Source organism: Leptonychotes weddellii, chromosome 16, assembly GCF_054177405.1.
Source record: "Leptonychotes weddellii isolate Sample4059 chromosome 16, ASM5417740v2, whole genome shotgun sequence".
Lineage (NCBI taxonomy): Eukaryota > Metazoa > Chordata > Mammalia > Carnivora > Phocidae > Leptonychotes > Leptonychotes weddellii.
The window spans coordinates 39161829-39184476 of record NC_138384.1 but is presented as its reverse complement, the minus strand read 5'-3'; the positions used below and the strand labels follow the sequence as shown (position 1 = coordinate 39184476).

The 22648-nt window shown below is 37.0% G+C and overlaps 1 protein-coding gene across 1 annotated transcript in view; it reads right to left on the bottom strand.

Moving 5' to 3' along the window:
• The window catches only part of LOC102742263 (uncharacterized), a 55786-nt gene that overhangs the window by 31294 nt on the left and 1844 nt on the right, over positions 1–22648 (bottom strand). Inside the window, 2 exon segments of the mRNA XM_006731411.3 lie at positions 7135–7192; positions 22163–22316. Of these exon segments, the coding sequence (XP_006731474.3) occupies positions 7135–7192; positions 22163–22167 (63 nt within the window). The 5' untranslated portion in view covers positions 22168–22316.

Here is a 22648-nt window from a genome sequence, read left to right as displayed (position 1 = left end):
AGAGAGAGTCCCAAGTAAACTCTACGCTCAGTGCAGAGCCCAAGGTGGGGCTTGATCTCACAACCCTGAGATTATGACCAGAGCCGAAACCAAGAGTCAGACGCTGAACCAACTATGCTACCCAGGTGTCCCTCAACTAATAATCATATATCTAGCAAAGTGATCTTTCAAAAATAAAGATGATTATAGTAAATAAGCGAGACAGAAAAGGTAACATATTTTATGATTCTACTTATATGAATTATACAAAATAGGCAATTTTATAGAGACATAATGCAGATTGGTGGTTGCCAAGGGCTGGGGGAGAATGGGATGGGGGAGTAAATGCTTAATGCATGGGGTTTTATTTTAGAGTGATGAAATGTTTTGGAACTAGATAGAGATGGTGGTTGCACAACATTGTGAATGGCTCAGTGAATGCCACTGAATCGTTCGATTTAAAGTATTTATTTTATATTCTGTGAATTTCACCTTAAGAAAAGGAATATGAAATATATTTCCAGATAAACAAAAACAGAGAATTCACAGCAGGCGGCCTCACCAGAAATAATAAAGCAAGTTCCTCAGACTCAAAGGTAGTGACACCAAACATAAGTTAAAATCCTCATGAAAAAATGAGTAGCTCAAGTAAAGGACTTAGCCAAATGCAGATTACGCAGTAGGCTTGTCAATTTAATTTTCCTAGGCACTCTGCTCTATGTTTCTGGAGAAATGAACCTATTATTTCCAGATGAAAAACAGATAATATGGCAAGAAAAGCACAAAATGGGATATTCTTTCTCTAGTGCCTAATTTTCTTACTTCTGAATAGATCCACTTTGTCATCAATACCCTGGGCCCTTCCATGGCCTTCTTTTATACTACGTCAGGCTTCACACTGGCACTCACAGACTTCAAATATGTGTAGTTATATTAGGTTTCCTTATTTCTTGTGCCCTTTTTCCATTTTAGTTCTATTGAAAAGACAGAGGGTAAATTGGAAGAGGAAAACCTTCTCCTTCCCCGTGGAGGCCTGGGAGAGAAAAGAAAGACCATGGATGTAGAGAGGTAGGCAGTGAAATGTGTGCTCAGAACTCCCCACACTCCAGCACATTAAGGTGGAGTGAGATAGGCAGTAGTTAGGAGGGCAAAGTGTCATCGTCAAGTTGGAAGGACGTTAAGTAGCCTTTGGTTCCCATTGTAGGATACATCCTGAGTAGGGTGTGATAGGGCCCTTGCAGAAGACAAGGGGGCCCCATAGGTTGCAGGATATATGGAATCCAGGAACTCTTTGAAGGACATGACAGAGACTCAAGAAATCTATGAAGGGAGCAAGATCCAAAGGAGGACAGTTGAAAAGGAGAGGCTCTTGTACCATGACTGAGATGAAACATAACACAAATTCTTCAGCTACAGAATGCCAAAAAAAGGAGCCAGCTAAAGCAGATTCACTGGATACCAGCCAGCTCACATTCATGAAGGGACCAGGGACCATCCTCCTCCCCAAGTTATAAAGATCTTTTTCCATACCTCAGACACCACCTTAACAGAGGATGGGGGTACAGAGGGGAATCTAAATGACTGAATAATTATTCAAAGAAACAATTTACAATGTACTAAGTTTTGAACCAGACTGCTTTAAAACTAGCTTTTTTTCATTCTGTTAAACAGAACTCATAAAGGATATAACATATTTTTAATAAACTATATTTTTAATGCACATCTCAGTGTAGTATGAGTAATTCTGTGACCCTTATACATATGAAATCACTGAATAAAGTTAATGGACAAAAAAATATGGAGTAAGATGTGAGGAGGTAAATGAGAGTCAGACAATGTTCAAATTCTCTAAAGAATTTATAAGCACAAAATTGACTTTACTAGAATAGCACTGGCATTGGGCAAAATTCATCTTCATAGTTTTGGACATCTCTGTCCAAAGAGCAGTCACTGAGTACTTGTGGTAGGCGCTACAGGAACTCTGCTAAATAAAATAAGTTTGCAAGGCGCTTATATCTTGGTTCCACTCTACCTTCTAATGCCAGAAGTCAACCTACAAAATTCTGCTTTCAAGAAAGTTCTGGGGGCGCCTGGGTGGCTCAGTTGTTGAAGCGTCTGCCTTCGGCTCAGGTCATGATCCCGGGGTCCTGGGATCGAGCCCCGCATCGGGCTCCCTGCTCCGCAGGGGACCTGCTTCTCCCTCTCCCTCTCCTCCTGCTTGTGTTCCCTCTCTCGCTGTGTCTCTCTCTGTCAAATAAATAAAATCTTAAAAAAAAAAAAAAAGTTCTGATATCTGTCAAATATACCTTATTATAAATTACTGTATTCACTCTCCAGGAAAAAAAAATACCCAAGTGGTATACACCCACCAGGGTTAGTTTAACCGGGTTAGTTTTGTAATTGACCAAATTAACAGAAAAACAGAGAAAATGTTGATCAAGATCATATATACAAGTATTTGACAAAACTTAACACCAATTTATGACACTCTTAGCAGACAAGGAATAAAAGGAAATTTCCTTGAACCAGAAGAGTATTTACAAAAATACCTACACCATATTATCATACTTACTCATGAATTACTGAATATATACCCCTAAGACTGAGAATGAGACAAAGATCACTCACCACCACATCTATTCAACCTTCTACTACGTTTAACAATCATAATTAGGCAAGAAAAAAAAGGGGTATGAGGATTTAAAATGAAGAAAACTGTTCATATGCAGATAATATATTTGTAAACATAACTCAGTGTCAAATTCTCAGCAGTTTTAATTGTGGAAATAGACTAATTCTAAAATTTATAAGGAAATATAAATAGCTACAAACAGCTAAGACAATGCTGAAGAAGAAAAAGATGGAGGATTCATTTGCATTATCAGATCAAGACTTATTATAATATAGATATGGTAATTAAGATAGAGTGGGATTGACACAGGAAATCAAAACAATGGGAAAGGACATAAAGTCAAAAAGACATATATTAACATGAATAGGTCTGAAAACACAATGTGGAGTGGAAAAAAAAGATGAGTTGCAGTCCATCAGGTTCCCAGTTATTTAAAAATCTAAAACACAGAGCAATATTAAGTAGTGTTCATATATACAAATTTATGTGGTAAAAATATAAAACCATGAACTCTATGGATATAGATAGAGTGACTGCCTCTGGGGACAAAGTATCTGTAAAATTCTGATTATTTTGTTGAAAAAAATCCTGAGGCAAAATGACAAAATATTAAAACATGCTAATTTAGCTGGGTATGTGGCTGCTTATTCTACTTCTCCCTCCCTCTTCCTAGATTTTAAAATAATAAAGAAGAAAAACGAGAGAGACAGAGGAAGAAGCAGCTCTTTATTAGTTCTATTTTGTGTTTTTCTAACTCACTGACTTGAACTTTATTCTTACCAATTCCTTTTTTAATTTTCTCATTTTGTTTCTAATTACTAGAATTAGGCAGTGAATGGTGTAGGCATTCTAGGATAGGTACAGTATCCTAACTACTGCCTATCTCACTCCACCTTAATGTGCTGGAGTGTGGGGAGTTCTGAGCACACATTTCACTGCCTACTAGAATGGTGTATTCTTTTATGTTTATTAACATATTTTTTCAGCCTGTAGGTTTTCTTCTGTTATTTTTTAAGATGTTCTGTAACAAATTTTTATGTCCCCATTGATCTGAGTTGCTTAGGCTAGTTAAAAAAATTCCATGTGAATGTTTTTCTTTTTGAATCTTTTATTATTAACTTCATATTTAATTGCATTGTGGAACTACTGCCATGTATAGTTTCTACTTTTTTTCTACTTTTGAAAAAAAATTTTTTTAAAGATTTTATTTTATTTTATTTATTTGACAGTGAGAGAGGGAACACAAGCAGGGGGAGTGGGAGAGGGAGAAGCAGGCTTCCTGCTGAGCAGAGAGCCTGATGTGGAACTTGATCCCAGAACCCTGGGATCATGACCTAAGTCGAAGGCAGACGCTTAACAACTGAGCCACCCAGGCGCCCCTCTACTTTTGAAATTTATTGAATTTTATTCACACCTAATACACGGTCAGTTTCTAGGTTATTTCAATATCCAAATAAGAGATAGTAACTGTTTCCAGGCTATAAGCTATCTTAATCTATTAGCTCTATCAAATTATTATTGGTAGATATATATGTATTTTTTTTTTGTCTAGCTCATCTAGCCTGAGCTAAGACAGATGAAAGTTTCCCTACTGATATGAATCTTCTTATTTTCAGTGTTCCTTATAGTAAATTTGCTGCAGGTTATTTGATAAGGAAGCAGTCCTAAACTATTTATCTTTATTATCTATTGCATTCATTTTAAAACACTGTTCTTTTTGTTTGTTTAAAGCCTACGTTTGACTTTTATCTTACCTGATATTAACACAGACTTTTCCTTTCTTATAAAGTGAAATTTTGGACAACCACTTTGGAAAACTGCTTGGCAGTATCAATAAAAGGTAACCTATGTATGTGACCTATAACTGAGCAATTCTACTTTTGGTTTATATACAAAAGAATGTGTACATATGTGCAACAAAAGACATCTACAAGAAAGTTCATAGCAATAATATTTGTAATTGTCCTCAAATAAAAACTACCTAAATGGCAATCAATAATAGAATGGATAAATAAAATTGTCTTTTATTCACATAATTGAATAATATAAAGCAATGAAATTAACCAAACTACCAACTACATGCAATAATTCAACATGAATCTGACAAACATAGTATTAGGCACAAGAAGCCAGACACAGAGTATATACATTAATAAGGTTCAAACTTAGGCAGAGATAATCTGTGGTGATAGCAGTTGAATAGTGCTTAGCCCTGGGATAGGGGTGATGACCTTGGAAAGGTGCAGAAGAAATCTCATGGCTGTTAGGGTAATGTTCTAATTCTTGATCTATTGCTTTTGTAAGTTACACAGTGTGTTCACTTTGAAAATTAACTGAGTTTGAAGAAAAAACTGGGTAAGTAGAGAAGCTGCTAATTGGGACACATAATCAAAGAAAGGTATATCTCAGTATATGAAAGCTTTGAGCTGAGGGTGAAATAGCAGTAAAGTGAGATATGTTTAATAGCTAAGAGTGCAGGATAAATCTGTAAAGAGAAAGATTCCAAAGGAAATATGAAGGATGAAGTTCTGAGGAAAAGGAATTATCCTTGAAGAGGAGGCAGACATCAACTTTTTTTTTTTTTTAAGATTTTATTTATTTGAGAGAGAAGGCATAAGCAGGGGGGAGGGGTCGAGGGAGAAGCAGACTCCCTGCCGAGCAGGGAGCCCCATGCGGGGCTCCGATGCAGGGCTTGATCCCAGAATCCTGAGATCATGACATGAGCTGAAGGCAGATGCTTAACAGACTGAGCCACCCACGCATCCTGATATCACTTACTTTAAGAGTAAAATAAACAAGGAACCATGGATTCAAGTCACTAAAACCACAAATATTCACAAAAACTATGCATACCAGGCATAGAATGTTCTAGGGGTTGGAAACACACCAGTAAACCAAATAAAACATATTCTCTGTTCACATTTCAGTGCCTAAAATTATAATAATTTACCAGAAATTATTAGTCTGTGGCCCAATCTATAGCAAATACTCACTGAAAAATATAATTATGTAGGGTCATTTGAGAGACACATATCTATTTCTTCAGATATTCTAGTATTCTTTAAAATTATGTATGACACATATAGAATAATGTGGTAAAATGCACTAATTTTTTTTTTAAGATTTTATTTTTAAGTAATCTCTGCACCCAACGTGGGGTTCAAACTCACAACCGCAAGATCAAGTGTCACATGCTCTACTGACTGAGCCAGCTAGGCACCCCTAAGATGCATTAATCTTAAGTGTACAACATGATACACTTTTATACATTTAAATATTTATGTAATCAGGTCAAAATAACCACATTTTCAGCACTCCAGAGGATTCTCTCATATCCCTTCCCAGTTAACATCCTTTTAGGGGTAACTACTATCCTGATTTCTAGCACAGATTAGTTTTCCCAGATTTCAAACTACATATAAATGGAACCATCTATTTTGTCTCTGGCTTCTCTCACTCCAGTGTTTGTGAAATTTATCTATATTGTTGTGAGTAACCAGTATCTGTCATTTTTTTTTTTTAAATTGTTGTGTGGGGGCGCCTGGGTGGCTCAGTTGGTTAAGCGACTGCCTTCGGCTCAGGTCATGATCCTGGAGTCCCGGGATCGAGTCCCGCATCGGGCTCCCTGCTCAGCAGGGAGTCTGCTTCTCCCTCTGACCCTCCTCCCTCTCATGCTCTCTGTCTCTCATTCTCTCTCTCTCAAATAAATTAAAAAAAAAAAAAAAAATCTTTAAATTGTTGTGTGGTCTTCCATTGCACGAAAGGGATAATTTATTCCTTTTTCTGATAATCTTCATTTGCATTCTTTCCAATGCTGGCTATTTTAACATATATTCTTTATTTTATCCTTTATCAAAACAGACCATCAAAATAGCTGGGTTTGTCAACTATAAGAGGTCACACTATATTTACTGCCCTAGGTACCAAAGAAAAGCTTACTTCTCCTAAGAAAAGTTCATTTTTATTTACAATGCAAATTATTGTCCTCAAATAAAAACTACCTAAATGGAAAAGTTCATTTTTATTTATAATGCAAATTATGTAATGAATTTTTTGCTCTGGTTTGTTTCACCTATAATAATGAAATTGAAAACTGAAGCCCAACTTTAATCTCTCTGAATGAACACCTTTCTGCATTACCATATATTTTTTTTAAAGATTTTATTTATTTATTTGACAAACAGAGAGACAGCGAGAGAGGGAACACAAGCAGGGAGAGTGGGAGAGGGAGAAGCAGGCTTCCTGCCGAGCATGAGCAGGGAGCCCAAGCAAGAGTGCAGGGCTCAATCCCAGGACCCTGGGACCAAGACCTGAGCCTAAGGCAGACCCTTAACAACTGAGCCACCCAGGCATTCCTGCATTACCATATTTTAACTCTTTCCTGGTCTTAATCTTCCAACTCTATTTCCTCTGAAAAAGCTTTAACTATAGAGGATTTTCCAATTTACTATATGGATTACTATAATTCTTTTAAACTACACTGTAGAATAAAGCAGAGAACAAATATACTACTTAAAATTTACCTGGGATTCAGTCATTTCCTCTTCTTTCTGGTAAAAGACAGGGCTTGAAAAGGCAGAACTGGGAAAGAGAAGAAAAGCCATTAGACCAGGCATGCTTTGTGGTTTCAGAACCTGCACCCACAAGGTGGACTAAAGGTCACCCTGTAAATGATTCTTGGATCCATCAGAAAGGCCAAGAATATTCATACCAGAGGTGCTGATAGGTATAAGGATGACTGGTATGATCATGCGTAGCTTAGGCATAAGGTGGATAAGAATAAAAGTTCATATGTGGGAGATGTCCCATGAATTTGTCAATAGTTCTGTATCAGAAAAAAAACAGTTCATAAGGAACAGGAAGATATATAGCTTCATGAAAGAACATAACCAAGAAAATTATGAAATTTACAAAATAACTAAGGTATTTTAAAGTATTGAGACATTACCAACTAAATGGGAATTTAACCAAAATGGTAATATATTTCAAAGAAGGAGTAAGGAGAAGTTTGTGTCTGAGTGATGTGTATCAGAGATATTGGTGGTGATAAGAGAGTTAAATTCTTATCTGCCATAGTAAAATATATATATATAAATCTGAAAAGTGTCAAATAACAACATGATTTGGAAAAACTGAAGAAATATAAGAAATCACACTTAGGAGCTCAAAGTGCTTCTCTTTGGGATCAGCAATTAGGGATGGGGAAAACAGAAACAGGGTATAGTTTTTCATATTATTACAAGTCTAGTAGCACTATTTCGTTTTTTAAAATAGAATTCACATATTTTCCCCCAAATAAAATTTAATCAAGAAAACACGTATCATTGCAATCAATTCAAGCAATACGACAGTGTATAATGAACAACACAGATGTCCTCCCCTGTCCCCATGCACAGTCCCTTTCCCAGTTTTAATTTGATTAAGGAAAATTAATCTATTAATTTATTCAGCAAAAAATTTTTTTTGGTTGTTGTTGGCTTGTAATTGATTTTTGTCACTCCTTTCAAGTTTTTTCTTAAAGCATCTTTTTAAAAAATCGCTAGAACAGATGAATTATAGTGGAAAAGAACAGTGACCTGAGATTTGCTTTCTAGTCTCTCTACCACTAATAAGCACTGTGACCCTGGGAACCCCACATTCTTAGAACCATCATAATCAATCTTTAAAAGAGGACAGCAGAATAAGATGGGTGTCTCAGTAGTTCCCCAGCAACAACAGTGCAAAATCCTGTAAAGAAAATGTGATACCTTGCTAAGGATAGAGAACCAGCATATTCCAAGCCATATGTGGCAGATGTTACCAACAATAGCCACTGTCCTCACCTTATTCCTTGAAAACTAAACTTTAATTTTTTTCACAGGGCAATATACCTCCTCCCAAGGATGAATCATGATTGATCTAGGTCAGTGAAAGTAATCCTATTCCCCTTTTCCAGTTACACACTTTCCCAGCATCCCTTGCAGCTATGAGTTACAATGTGACACAATATTGGCTAACAGGAGTTAAGGTATTTATTAGGGGAGAAGGGTTATGGAAAAATTTGTGATATTTTATTTATTTTTTCTGCGTATTATCTCCTGAACATAGCAGCCCCTTGGACCTGGGGGTGTATACCAGCACTTTCTGTTGTCAGGACTGTTCCAGTTCTAGTAATGGGCATGGGTCTATGTGGGCACAGATAAAAAAGGAATTATTATATTAAGAGCAATTGCTTACAGTGAATTGAAGTCATCAACTAGCTTAAGAGTGGACACCAATTAGGACTCCCCCAACTCTCTTTCCTCTTTCCCTAAATCATTAAATTTCTCAAGGCAAGAAACAGAAAGTGGGGAAAAAATGACTCCGTTTATTTCTTTGAAGCACCTAATGATGGATTTTTTTTTTAAGATTTTATTTATTTATTTGACAGAGAAAGCACAAACAGGCAGAGCAGCAGGCAGAGGGAGAAGCAGGCTCCCTGCTGAGCAGAGAGCCCGATGTGGGGCTTGTTCCAGGACCCCGAGATCATGACCTGAGCTGAAGGCAGATGCTTAACCAATGGAGCCACCCAGGTGCCCCATGATGGATTTCATCATAGAATTCCTAATAGCAGCAGGGGCGTCTGGGTGGCTCAGTCAGTTAAGCGTCTGACTTCAGCTCAGGTCATGCATGATCTTAAGGTCCTGGGACTGAGCCCCACATCAGGCTCAGGTCATGATCTCAGGGTGCTGGGATCATGCCCTGCATTGGACTCCCACTCAGGGGGGAATCTACTTGAGATTCTCTCTCCCTCTGCCCCTTCCCCTTCCTCTAACCCTCCCTTTTCCCCTCCCCCTGCTCTGCTCTGTCTCTTTCTCAAATAAATAAAATCTTTAAAAAAAAAAAAAAAGTATTTCTAATAGCAACAGTATGTGAACTGGATGGTTCAACAAAAATGACTTTATATTTTGTTAAGGACTTACAAATGAGGAAAAGAAATGAGAGCTTTTAACAAGGGTTTCTTCTCTGTCACCTTCAACACAGTTATGTCCTACATTTATATAATAGTACAAGTAAATAAATTTGTCTCATTCTGCCTTACATTTTGGGTTCCACCTCCATCCTCATTGATATCTATAAAAAAGATTGCTAGGAATGTGATTGGGATTGCATTTAATCCATAGATCAAATTAAAGAGAAATGAAAAAAATGAGTCTTCCAATCCATGAATATAGTATATTTCTCCACTTATTTTTTATTCCTTTCATCAGTTTTTTTTGTTTTCAGCATATAGTGCCTACCCATATTCTTTTTTTTTTTTTTTTAAGATTTTATTTATTTGACAGAGAGAGAGAGAGACAGCGAGAGAGGGAACACAAGCAGAGGGAGTGGGGGAGGGAGAAGCAGGCTTCCCGCTGAGCAGAGAACCCGATGTGGGGCTCGATCCCAGGACTCTGGGATCATGACCTGAGCCAAAGGCAACTGCTTAACGACTGAGCCACCCAGGCGCCCCTGCCTACACATATTCTGTGAGATTTATTTTTAAGTATTTTATTTTGGGGCGTGTTAATAAATTTTTATTTTAAACTCCAATTGCTCATTGCTGGAATATAAAAATGATTTAACTTTATATACTGATTATGTATCCTACAACCATGCTAAATTCACTTAAGAGGTCTAGGAACTTTTTTGTAGGTTCTTTGAGGTTTTCTATCTAAATAATTGTGTTGTCTGCAATAGAAACAGCTGTATTTCTTCCTTTCTGATTTGTATGCCTTTGTCCTTCTCTTGCTTTATTGCACTAGTTAGGACTTCCAGTACAATGGTGAACAATGGTGGTGTCAGAGGACATCTTCACTTTGTTGCCAATCTTAGAAGTAAAGCATTATCTCAGCACTAAGTATAATATAAGCTCTAGGATTTGGTTTGTTTTTGTTTTTGTTTTTGTTTTAAATGATCTTTAGTAAAGAACATTTCCTTCTGCTGTTCATTTGCTGAGAATTATTTTTTTCATTAATAAATACTGAATTTTGTCAAGTGCTTCTTTTTCATCTATCAAGATGATCATACAATACTTCTTTAGTCTCTTCTGGTGAATTACAGTAACTAATTTTCAAATAATGAACTTAAAATTTATCTTGGGGCACCTGGTGCCTCAGTTGGTTAAGTGGCCAACTCTTGATATTGGCTCAGGTCATGATCTCAGGGTCCTGGGACTGAGCCCTGTGTTGAGCTCCCCACTCAGTGGGGAGTCTGCTTGAGGATTCTCTCTCCCTGTTTATGCTCTCTCTCTTAAATAATCTTTAAAAAAATTACCTTGTATTTCCAAAATGAACCTATTTAGACATGTTATATTATCCTTTTTATATTGGTAGATTCAATTTTTCAATTCAATGTTGAGGATTTTTGTTTCTAAGTCCATGAGAAATACTAGTCTGCAGTTTTCTTTTCTTGTAATGTCTCTGTCTGGTTTTGATATCAGGGTAAGGCTGGTCTCATAACATGAGTTGGAAAGTGTTCCGGTTCTTCTACTTCCTGGAAAAGTTTATATACTATTGTTATGATTTCTTCCTTAGATGTTTGCTATTTCACTTGTGAAATTATCCGGGTGTGTAGTTTCCTTTTTAGAAAGTCTTTTTGTTTATTAAGATATAATTGAGGGGCGCCTGGGTGGCTCAGGCAGTTAAGGGTCTGTCTGCCTTTGGCTCAGGTCATGATCCCAAGGGTCCTGGGATCAAGCCCTGCATCAGGCTCCCTGCTAAGTGGGAAGCCTGCTTCTCCCTCTCCTGCTCCCCTTTATTGTGCTCACTCCCTCTGTCAAATAAAATCTTAAAAAAAAAAAAAAAGTATAAGTGATATATGGCATTATATAGGTTTCAGGTGTACAATATAATGATTCGATATTTGAGTACATTGTGAAAGGATCACCAAAATAAGTCTAGTTAATATCTAACACCTTACATAGTTACAAGAATTTTTTTATTGTGTGAAAACAATTTTAAGATCTACTCTCTTAGCAACTTTCACATATGCAATACAGTACTGTTAACTATAGTCACCATGCTGTACATTACATCCCTAGGACTTAAAACCAGAAGTTTGTACCTTTTGACTACCTTCACCTATTTCTCTCATCCTCTACCCTACCCTCTGCCTCTGGCAACCACCAGTCTGTTCTCTTTATCTATGAGCTTGGTATTTTAGGGTGGCGTTTGTCTATTTTTTTTTTTAGATTTCACATATAAGTGAAATCATACAGTACTTCTCTTTCACAGACTTATTTCACTTAGCATAATGCCCTCAAGGTCCATCCGTGTTGTCACAAATGGCAAGATTTCATTTTTTTTTTTTTTTTGACAGAGAGAGATAGTGAGAGCAGGAACACAAGCAGGGGCAGTGGGAGAGGGAGAAGCAGGCTTCCCACGGAGCAGGGAGCCCAATGCGGGGCTCGATCCCAGGACCCTGGGATCATGACCTAAGCCGAAGGCAGACGCTTAACGACTAAGCCACCCAGGCGCCCCAAGATTTCATTCTTTCTTATGGCTGAATAATATCCAATTGTATGTATGTATACATTCACACACACACACAATTTTCTTTACCTATTCATCTATCAATGGGACACTTAGGTTGCATCCATATCTTGGCTATCATAAATAATGCTGCAACAAACATGGGGTTACATATATCTAAGTTAGTGTTTTTGTTTTCTTCAGATAAATACCAAGAAGTAGTACTGCTGGATCATATGGCATTTCTATTTTTATTGAGGAACCTCCATACTATTTTCCATACTGGCTCTACCAATTTACATTCCAATCAACAATGCGTAAGTGTTTCCTTTTCTCTCCATCCTTGCCAACACTTGTTATTCCTTATCTTTTCAATAAGAGCCATTCTAACAGGTGTGAGGTGACACCTTATTGTGGCTTTGATTTGCATTTCCCTAATCACTGAAGATCACTAATCACTGAATATCACTTTATCTTTTTATGTATCTGTTGGCCATATGTATGTCTTTTTTGGAAAAATGTCTATTCAGATCTCCTGCCCATTTTTAAAATTGGATATTGTGAGGTTTTATGCTATTGAGTTTTATGAGTTCTTTATATATTTTGGATATTAATTCCTTATCAGGTATGTGATTTGCAGATATTTTCTCCCCTGTAGTAGACTGCTTTTTCATTTTGTTGGTTTCCTTTGCTATGCATAAGCTTTTTAGTTTTATGTAGTCTCACTTGTTTGTTTTTAATTTTGTTACTTTTGTATCATAGGTTTTTAAACAACAAATTCAAATTTCATTAATAATACAATGATTCAGGTTATTTCTTATTGAGTAAATATTGGTAGTTTGTGTCTTTCAAAAAAGTACCCATTTACCTAACACACTTACTGAAGAGACTTTCTTTTTTCCATTGGATATTCTTTCCTGCTTTGTTGAAGATAGTTGACCATATAGTTGTGGGTCCATTGGAGAATTCATGGACTTTGAGTATTTGTAGTATTCCTTTAGTGTCCCTTTCAAGGTCTGTCAGGTGAGTGAGACCCTGTCTTTCAACTCCAAAAATGGCAATTTGTGTTTTGTCTCCTTTTCTCATGGTCAGACCATCCAGAGGTTTAACAATTTTATTGATCTTTTCAAAGGACTAGTTTTGATTCACTGATTTTCTCCATTATTTGTTTGTTTTCCATTTTATTGAATTCTGCTGTAGTCTTTAATATCCATTTCTTTTTATTTGCTTTGGGTTTAATTTGCTCCTTTTCTCCCATAGTTTCTTAAGTGGAAGTCAGTACTGATTTGAGCTTTTTCTAATTACTTATAGCATTTTAGTACTATGAATTTCCCTCTAAGTACTGAGTTAGCTGTCCCATATGTTGCATTTCCATTCAAAATATTTTTAATTTCCTGCGAGATTTCCTCTTTGACTCATGGGCTATTTAGAAGTATGTTGTTTAGGGGCGCCTGGGTAGCTCAGATGGTTAAGCATCTGCCTTCAGCTCAGGTCATGATCCCAGGGTCCTGGGATCGAGCCCCACATTGGGCTCCTGGCTCAGCGGGGAGCCTGCTTCTCCCTCTGCCTCTGCCTCTCCCCTGCTCATGCTCTCTCTCTGTATCTCTGTGTCTCAAATGAATAAATAAAATCTTTAAAAAAATTAAAAAAATTAAAAAAAAAAGAAGTATGTTGTTTAATTTCCAAGTGTTTGAAGATGACCCAGATATCTTTCTGTTCTTGATTTCTAGCTTTATTCTGGAATGGTCTGAGAACACATTTTAAATGACTTCTATTGCTTTGAAATTACTAAAGTTTGTTTTATGGCCCAGAGTATGATCTATCTTGGTGAACGTTCATGTGTACTTGAGGAAGACACATATTTTGCTCTTGTTGGGTGGAGTGTTCTATAAAGATCATTAACATCTGAACACCAAAAAATTGACATTAAACACTTGAATGTTGGCTGATAAATGTTTGTTAGGTCTTCTATAACCTTACTGACCTTTTGCCTCCTTTTTTCATCAATTACTGAGAGAGGAGCTTTAAAGCTCCCAATTATAAGTGTGCATCTGTCTATTTCTCCTTTCAGTTCTATCAGGTTTTGCTTCATTTGTTAGCTACACCTACATTTTGGAACTGTCATGTCTTCTTAGAGAAGTGACCCCTTTATCATGACATAATGTCTCTTTTCATCCCTGATAATATTCCTTGTTTTGAAATCTACTTGTCTAATATTAAAATTGCTACTCTATCTTCCTTTTGGTTCATATATCTTTGATATATTTTTCTCTGTCATTTCCTCTCAATGCATCAATCTTTATATTTAAAATGGGTTTCTCGTAAACAGCATTTAGGAGATCTTTTATCCAATGTTGCTAAACATCTTTATCTTTTAACTCGTGTGTTTAGATCAACATTTAACATAATCATTGGTATAGCTGGATTAAAATCTATCATCTTAGCTGTTTTCTATTTGCTCCATTTGTTCCGTTTCTTTGTCCCCACATTTTCTGCTTTGGCTTGGCTTAATTGAGTACTTTTTATTATTCCATTTTTCTCTTGTACTGAATTATTATTTGTACCTCTTTAAAAAAATGTTAGTGGTTTCCCTAAGTTTTACAATATACTACACTGCTTTACTTGTACTAGAGTAAATTTATAATGATCCATTCCAAATTCCTCCCTCCCATCCTTTGTGCTATAGTTGTTGTAACATCTCAGACAAGATGTGCTAGTCATTGCAAATGTTATTTATCTTCCTCCTTTGCAAAGAACTTACTGTGATATAGAGCAATTTGTTCAATTTCTGAACTACCATGTATTATTACCTCCTAAAATGAACTCCAATACAGTTAAAATACACATAACAATTTAGGCATCGCCACCACCACCATCACCATCTATGACTGCCTGAATCCAAATTTTGCCTAATATCCAAAAATCATTGAGAGCCCTACCCCTGGCTACATTTACACAGCAATTCTCTAGATAGCCTGAGCTAACTTGCACACTGGGGATTTGGCTCCATGGTGGTAACTGAGTATTTTATTTCCACCACCACCCCAAGTTTTCCCCAGTCTTCACGCCACTACTTTCATGTGTCTGTGGATTCCATTTGGCAACAAATGTTTAAATCACATGCAGGATGTGCCATTTATAATTATGTGTCTTTCTTTAAAAGTAGAGAGCATTTATCAACTACACTCACATTTAAAAATTTTTTTTAAAAAAAGCTAAGAAAAAAAAAAAAGAGCACTTGTTCCCTTTAAAAGCCACTGTATATCATTTCCCCACCACCTGGAAACCCTGTCCTGATTACTGATCAGCTCCATCATTCACTAAACCAATTCCTTCTTGTCCTTAAAGAAGTCAAATTAAGAACTACTTTGGGGCGCCTGGGTGGCTCAGCCGTTAAGCATCTGCCTTCAGCTCGGGTCATGGTCCCAGGGTCCTGGGATCGAGCCCCTGCCTTCAGCTCGGGTCATGGTCCCAGGGTCCTGGGAGAGGGAGAAGCAGGACCCTGCTTAGCTGTTTTAAATGACTTCTATTGCTTTGAAATTGCAGGACCCTGCTTCTCCCTCTCCCACTCCCCCTGCTTGCGTTCCCTCTCTCTCTCTAATAAAAAAAAAAAAAAGAACTACTTTATCCCTTGACTGAGAGATCTCTCCCTCTCTGGATCTATTTTATTCCCATATTTAGGATGCTCAAAAAACACCAAGCAGGGTAAATACCAAAAATCCATACACAGGCATATCATACAGAAATTAAAGAAAACCAAAAGAAAAAAAAGAGAGAAAGAGAGAGAGAGAGAAATGATCAAAGAAGCCAGAGAAAAAGAACAACTTATGGATACAGCCACAAGGATAAGAATTACAGCAGAATTCTCATCAGAAACCATATAAGCAAAACAAGAGTGGAGTGAAATATTTAAAGTATTAAAAAAAAATCCCACCAACCTAGAATTCACTAACCGAGGAAATTATCCTTCAAAAGTGAAGGAAACTAATATTACACAGTATGTTAACTAACTGGAATTTAAATAAACGTCTTTAAAAAAGGTGAAGGAGAAATAGGGACACCTGGGTGGCTCAGTCGGTTAAGTGTCTGCCTTCTTTAGGCAGAAGAAAAATGATATAGGTCAGAAACTTGGACCTACATAAAGAAAAGCAGCACATCAGAGAAGAAATAATGAAGGTAAAATAAAATCTTCTGGCTCTTTCATTTTTAATTTATCTAAAAGATAATGTTTATTGGGGGGCCTGGGTGGCTCAGTTGGTTAAGCATCTGACTTTGGCTCAGGTCATTATCTCAGGGTCCTGAGACTGAGCTCAGTGGGAAGTCTGCTTCTTCCTCTCCCTCTGCCCCTCCCCCTGCTCATGCACTCTCTCCGTAATAAATAAATAAAACCTTTAAATAAATAAATATAAAATATGTTTATTTAAAGAAATAATTGTACTAGGTGATTAGGTGCTTACATGCATTAGGTGATTATAGCACATGCATGAATGAAATGATGACAGGAATGTCACAGGAATGAGAAGGTAGACTTGGGAATACAGTCAACCCTTGAACAACACAGGTTTGAACTGTGTAGTCTATTTATATAGGGATATTTTTCAATAAATGCAGTACAGTAGTGTAAATGTATTTTCTCTTCCTCATGATTTTCTTAACCTTTTCTCCAGCTTACTTTACTGTAAGAATACAGTGTATAATGCAGATAACTTAAAAAAAAAAATGTGTTGGGGCGCCTGGGTGGCTCAGTTGTTAAGTGTCTGCCTTTGGCTCAGGTCATGATCCCAGGGTCCTGGGATCGAGCCCCACATCGGGCTCCCTGCTCTGCAGGAAGCCTGCTTCTCCCTCTCCCATTCCCACTGCTTGTGTTCCCTCTCTCACTGTGTCAAATAAATAAATAAAATATTAAAAAAAAAAAATGTGTTAATCAACAGTTTGTGTTGTCAGTAAGGCTTCTGGTCAATAGTAGGCTATTAGTAGTTAAGTTTTGGGGGAGTCAAAAATTATAGGTGGATTTTTGACTGCTCAGGGCTTGACACCCCTAACTCCCACATTGTTTAAGGGTCAACTGTACTCTGTTATAAAGTTCCCTGCACTATATCCAAAGTACTATAGCATTTTGAAAGTGAACTTGGATTAGTTAAAAATATATATTGTAAACTCTAGAGTAACACCAATTTTCTTCTTAAAAGGATAAATGATATAGTAAAACAGTAGGCAAAATGGAAACATACAAAATGCTCAGTGAAAAACAGAAATCAAAGGAAGGGAAAAAAAAGAAATAGCAAATGGAGCAAACAGAAAACAGTTACAAAGATGGTTGATATTAATGCAACTATATAAATAATCATATTAAGTCTAAATGGTCTAAACACACCAATGAAAAAACAGATTGTTAAGTGGATAAAAACACCAAGAACCTGGGGTGCCTAGGTGGCTCAGTCAGTTAAGTGTCCGACTCTTGAGCTCAGCTCAGGTCTAGATCTCAGGGTCGTGAGTTCAAGCCCCATGTAGGGCTCCAATCTGGGCGTGGAGCCTACTTACACCAAGACCCAACTATATGTGCCTACAAGAAACACATTTTAAATATAAACATTCAGACAGGTGAAAAGTAAAGGAATAGGAGTGACATCAGCAAAAATGTAAGAGTAGGAAACTCTAGGCTTCCATGTCTGCCCAGAAACTGAAAGAGCTGGCAAAACCTGTCAGAATCAACCTTACAGTAACTCTGGAAAATAGTTAAAGGTTATAAAGTAAATGCTTAAACAGGAGAGGTGAATTAAACACAGTAGGAGATCTGTGTGGCATTTTAACTAACCTATTCACAATCACAAAAGCAAGAAAAACACTAAGGTACTAGGAATATTGCAAACAAAAGCTGTGTAAGAGCCTAATCAAGAAAATTTATTCAATTTATTGATGTTCATAAAAGTAGTGTTAATAAATATCATGCTTAAAAATAGAAGTGAGCATGATAAAGATAACACTTTTCCCATTATCTATAAAATTAATATAATTCCAATAACAATTCAAAAAACATTTTTTATTCAACTTGTCAAGCCAATCTTCAAATTTAAGATGAGCTGAGAACAGTGAGATTAAAAAACCATGGAAATTGTAAGCTAAAATTTATCTAAGAGGGATGGCATGAATATACACACATTAAGCATATTTGCTCATATTAAAAAATGAATTGTGACACTAAAACATTTTTAAGTTACTAAAAAAAAAAAAGTAGAGAGAAACAAGATGGTAGAGGCAAAATAGAATATAAACAAGACTCCTTGACCTTTTCTGACAATGTTATGAAACTAGAAGTTGACCACAAGAAAAAATCTTGAAAGACCACAAATACATGGAGGTTAAACATGCTACTAAACAACGAATGGGTCGGGGTGCCTGGGTGGCTCAGTCGGTTAAGCATCTGCCTTCGGCTCAGGTCATGATCCCAGGGTCCTGGGATTGAGCCCCGTGTCGGGCTCCCTGCTCAGTGCAGAGTCGGCTTCTCCCTCTCCCGCTGCCCCTCCCCCACTTGTGATCACGCACACAGATAAATAAAATCTTCAAAAACAAAACAATGAATGGGTCAACAAGGAAATCAAAGAAGAAATTTTTAAAAAATACTTGGAAACAAACGAAAATAAAAACACAATGGTTCAAAACCCCTGGGATGCAGCAAAAGCAGTCCTACGAGGGAAGTATACAGCAATACAGGCCTACCTTAAGAAGCAAGAAAGCAGAGGGCGCCTGAGTGGCTCAGTTGGTTAAGCGACTGCCTTTGGCTCAGGTCATGATTCTGGACTCCCAGGATCGAGTCCCAGGATCCAGTCCCAGGATCACGTTCCGCAGCAGGCTCCTGCTTCTCCCTCTGACCCTCCCCGCTCTCATGCTTTCTCACTCTCAAATAAATAAATAAAATCTTAAAAAAAAAAAAAGGCAAGAAAGCAGAACACCACGAAGCCTAAAGCCAGCAGAAGGAAGGAAATAATAAAGAGTAGAGCAGAAATAAATGACACAGACACTAAAAAAACAATAGAACAGATCAATGAAACCGGGAGCTGGTTCTTTGAAAAAATTAATAAAATTGATAAACCTCTTGCCAGAATTATTGAGAGAAGAGAAAGGACTCAAATAAAATCACAATGAGAGAGGAGAAATAACAACCAATACCATAGAAATAAAAACATGGATGGATAGACGAGCAAATAAAACATACAAAAATAAAACCAAAGTAAAAACCGGGTAATTCTAAATTTTTAGAATTTGAAATAGCAATATGAACTCATTAAGTTAAGAATATATTTCCTGCTACAAAATTAATGAACACTGAAAACATGCCAAGTGAAGGAAGCCAGTCACAAAAGATGACATATTGTATGATTTCATTTATATGAAATGTCTAAAATAGGCAAATTTATAGAGACAGAAAGCTGATTAATGGTTGATTAAACTGGGATGAGGGAGGGGAACAGGACACTGACTGCTAATGGGTATTTCTTTTAGTAGGGACAAAAGTGCTCTAAAATTACATTATGGTAATGGGTGTATCTGTGAATTTTTTAAAGAAAACACTGAATTATACACCTTAGATGGATAAAATGTATCAAGCTGTTAAAAAATAAAAAGGGGGTGCCTGGGTGGCTCAGTCGGTTGAGCATCCGACTTTGATTTCAGCTCAGGTCATGATCTCAGGGTGGTGGGATCAAGCCCCAAGTCAGGCTCTGTGCTCGGCACGAAGTCTGTTTGTCCCTCTCCCTCTGCTCCTCCCCCCCACACTCTCTCTCTCTCTAAAGTAAATAAATAAAATCTTTTAAAAATTAAAAAAAATAAAAAGAATGTATTTCCTAGCTCTGTCCACCAAGAAAAAAAAGTTAGAAACAATGACTGTGCCAGTAACAATAAGCCTGTAACTGTGGTCTCAAAATATCATTTCCCAATAAAAGGAATCAGGGCACCATAAAGAAATGCTTGATTCCATGCCTAGGGCAGAAAATGTTCAAAATGATCTTGGAATAACCTTTCATACCAGAAATGTGGAACACTATCAAAGACTTCTGGAGATGTGTTGGAAAGACTTATAAACCATCTCAAAGAGATAACCAAAGATGGGAAAATTTGAGCTTCACAAAGAAAATAACCACAATGGTTTGAATCATACCAAATATGTTAAAATCTATGCATATATAACAGTAAAATAATAACTCACTGGAAAATGCTAAGGAACCAATTCAATAAATAGCCTGAAACCTATAAAGGGAAAGAATCAATTTATTCTGCTTTTCCTGTAAAAACTTTCCTCAAGGTAACCAAAGAATTGATGACAGAAATTTTTTCTTTAAAAAATATTCCAGCCAGTAAATGAAGGGATATAAAACTCGAATACCATCATTTTGTAACCCCTACTGAAATATAGCTAATAATCTTCCATGTTTTCTTAAACTGGTATGGTGGTAAAAAGAAGGATTGTTCTATTTTGAAAACATTTGACAACTAAAGGGAAAAATATCCTCCTCTCTGCCTTACTTCCTCTAGTATTTCAACCGAACAGTTCTCCAACCCCATCAGAAACTTCCTTCGTTCTACCAATTTTCCACTGTCCCTCACCTTCCTATCCTGACTTTTCTACCTACCTGGCCTAAAATTCACATCAATTTAATTAATTCCTGCCAACTTAGACACTCTTGCCTCTCACATTATTCCTAATTAGTTCATGAAACAAACACTCTGATTAAATCCAACTCCATCTACCCCTCCATTTCCCTCCCCTCTTCCATTTAAAGAAAAACCTGAGTTGTCTATACTTGGTATCTCCATTTTTTTTTCTCCATTTCTCTCTTTAGCCCCATACTCCGCTGAAACTGCTCTTCAGGATCACCAATGACTTTCATGTTGCTAATGTCAACATCCCCTTCTCAGTCCCCATTTTACTTGGCCTATCAGCAGCACTGACACAGTTCTTATTAACACACATTTTTCCTTTGGTTTCCAGTATATCAAACTCACCTAGCTTCCCTCCAACCATTCAAGCTAGTTCCTTTCAGTCCTTTTTGCTGGTTCCTCTCATTTCCCAGACTTTGTTGGAGTGACCCAGAGGTAAGTCCTTCACCTCTACCTTCTTCTACCTACCCTACCCTCTAACTGATTTCATTCAGTCCATTCGCTTTAAATATCATCTATATACTGATAATTCCCAAATTTATGTCTTCAGCCTAGATCTTAGATCGTTCTTTTGAACTTCAGACTTGTATATCCTACTGCCAACCTAATATCTCTACTTGAATATCTAGTGGACACCTCATGCTTCATATACCAAATTCCAAACTGAAATCTATCTCCCTACGCCCCAAGTCAGTTTTTCCTACTTTCGTTCCTTTCTCAGTTAATAACTCCATTCTTGAAGTTGCTCAGATTAAAAAATATTGTGTCATCTTGTCACACATTCCACATCAGATTTCCATCAGCAAATTGTATCATCTCTATCTTTAAATTATATCTAATGCATGATGACTTCTCACCATTTTTACTACTCTAGTCCAAGTCATTGACATCTTTTCCCTAGATTATTGTAATTATTGTGTTGTATTCCTAACTGGTCTCTCTGCTTCTGCCCTTGCCCCCCACCCCATCCTTCCTCCTGTAGTACTCTTATCAGAGCAGCCAAAGTGATCCACTTATATCATAAGCAAATAATATCACTCCCATAATCAAAACTCTCCAACAGCTTCCCATCTCATTCACAGTAAAAGCCAAAATCATAATATAGCCTATCCAGATCCAACCTGATCTGCCCTCCTTTCCTCCATTTACCCTCTCTCATTTCACTAGTCTTCATCTCATTTGCTCTATTTCAGTCACACCAACCTCTTTGCTGTTAACAGGTATGTTCCCACCTCAGAACTTTTGTAACTGTTGTTCACGCTGCCTGGAATAACCTTTCCTCAATTATATGCATGAACAGCTCCTTTACTTCCTTCAAATCTTTATTATTACCTTTTCAGGATGCCTTCCCTGGCTACCCCATCTAAACTCTTAATTCCCTTCTCTAATTCTAGATGTCCTTATATGTTATATTTAACTCACTTACCTCATTTATTATCTGGCCCACAACAATGTAAGTACCATGACAGCAGAGTTTCTCTTTTGCTCAATGCTGTATCTGAAGCATCTAGAATTGTTCCTGTCACACAGACAGCATTCAATAAATGGTGTGTTGATGAATAAATGAATACTTGAAGAACCTAGAAAATAAATTTCAAAACAATACTGCTTTAGAAAAATATTTTAGAAAATACATAAGTCACACAAAAAGATTTTTAAAATGCTTGACCAGTAGTAACCAAACAACTGCAAATTAATTTTACATCTATGAAGTTAGCAAAGATTACTAATAGTAGATAACCATTGTTATCAAGGGTGTATGAATACAGGCAATCTTATACTATGCCAATAATAGTGTAAATTAGGGGCGCCTGGGTGGCTCAGTCGTTAAGCGTCTGCCTTCGGCTCAGGTCATGATCCCAGGGTCCTGGGATGGAGCCCCGCATCGGGCTCCCTGCTCGGCGGGAAGCCT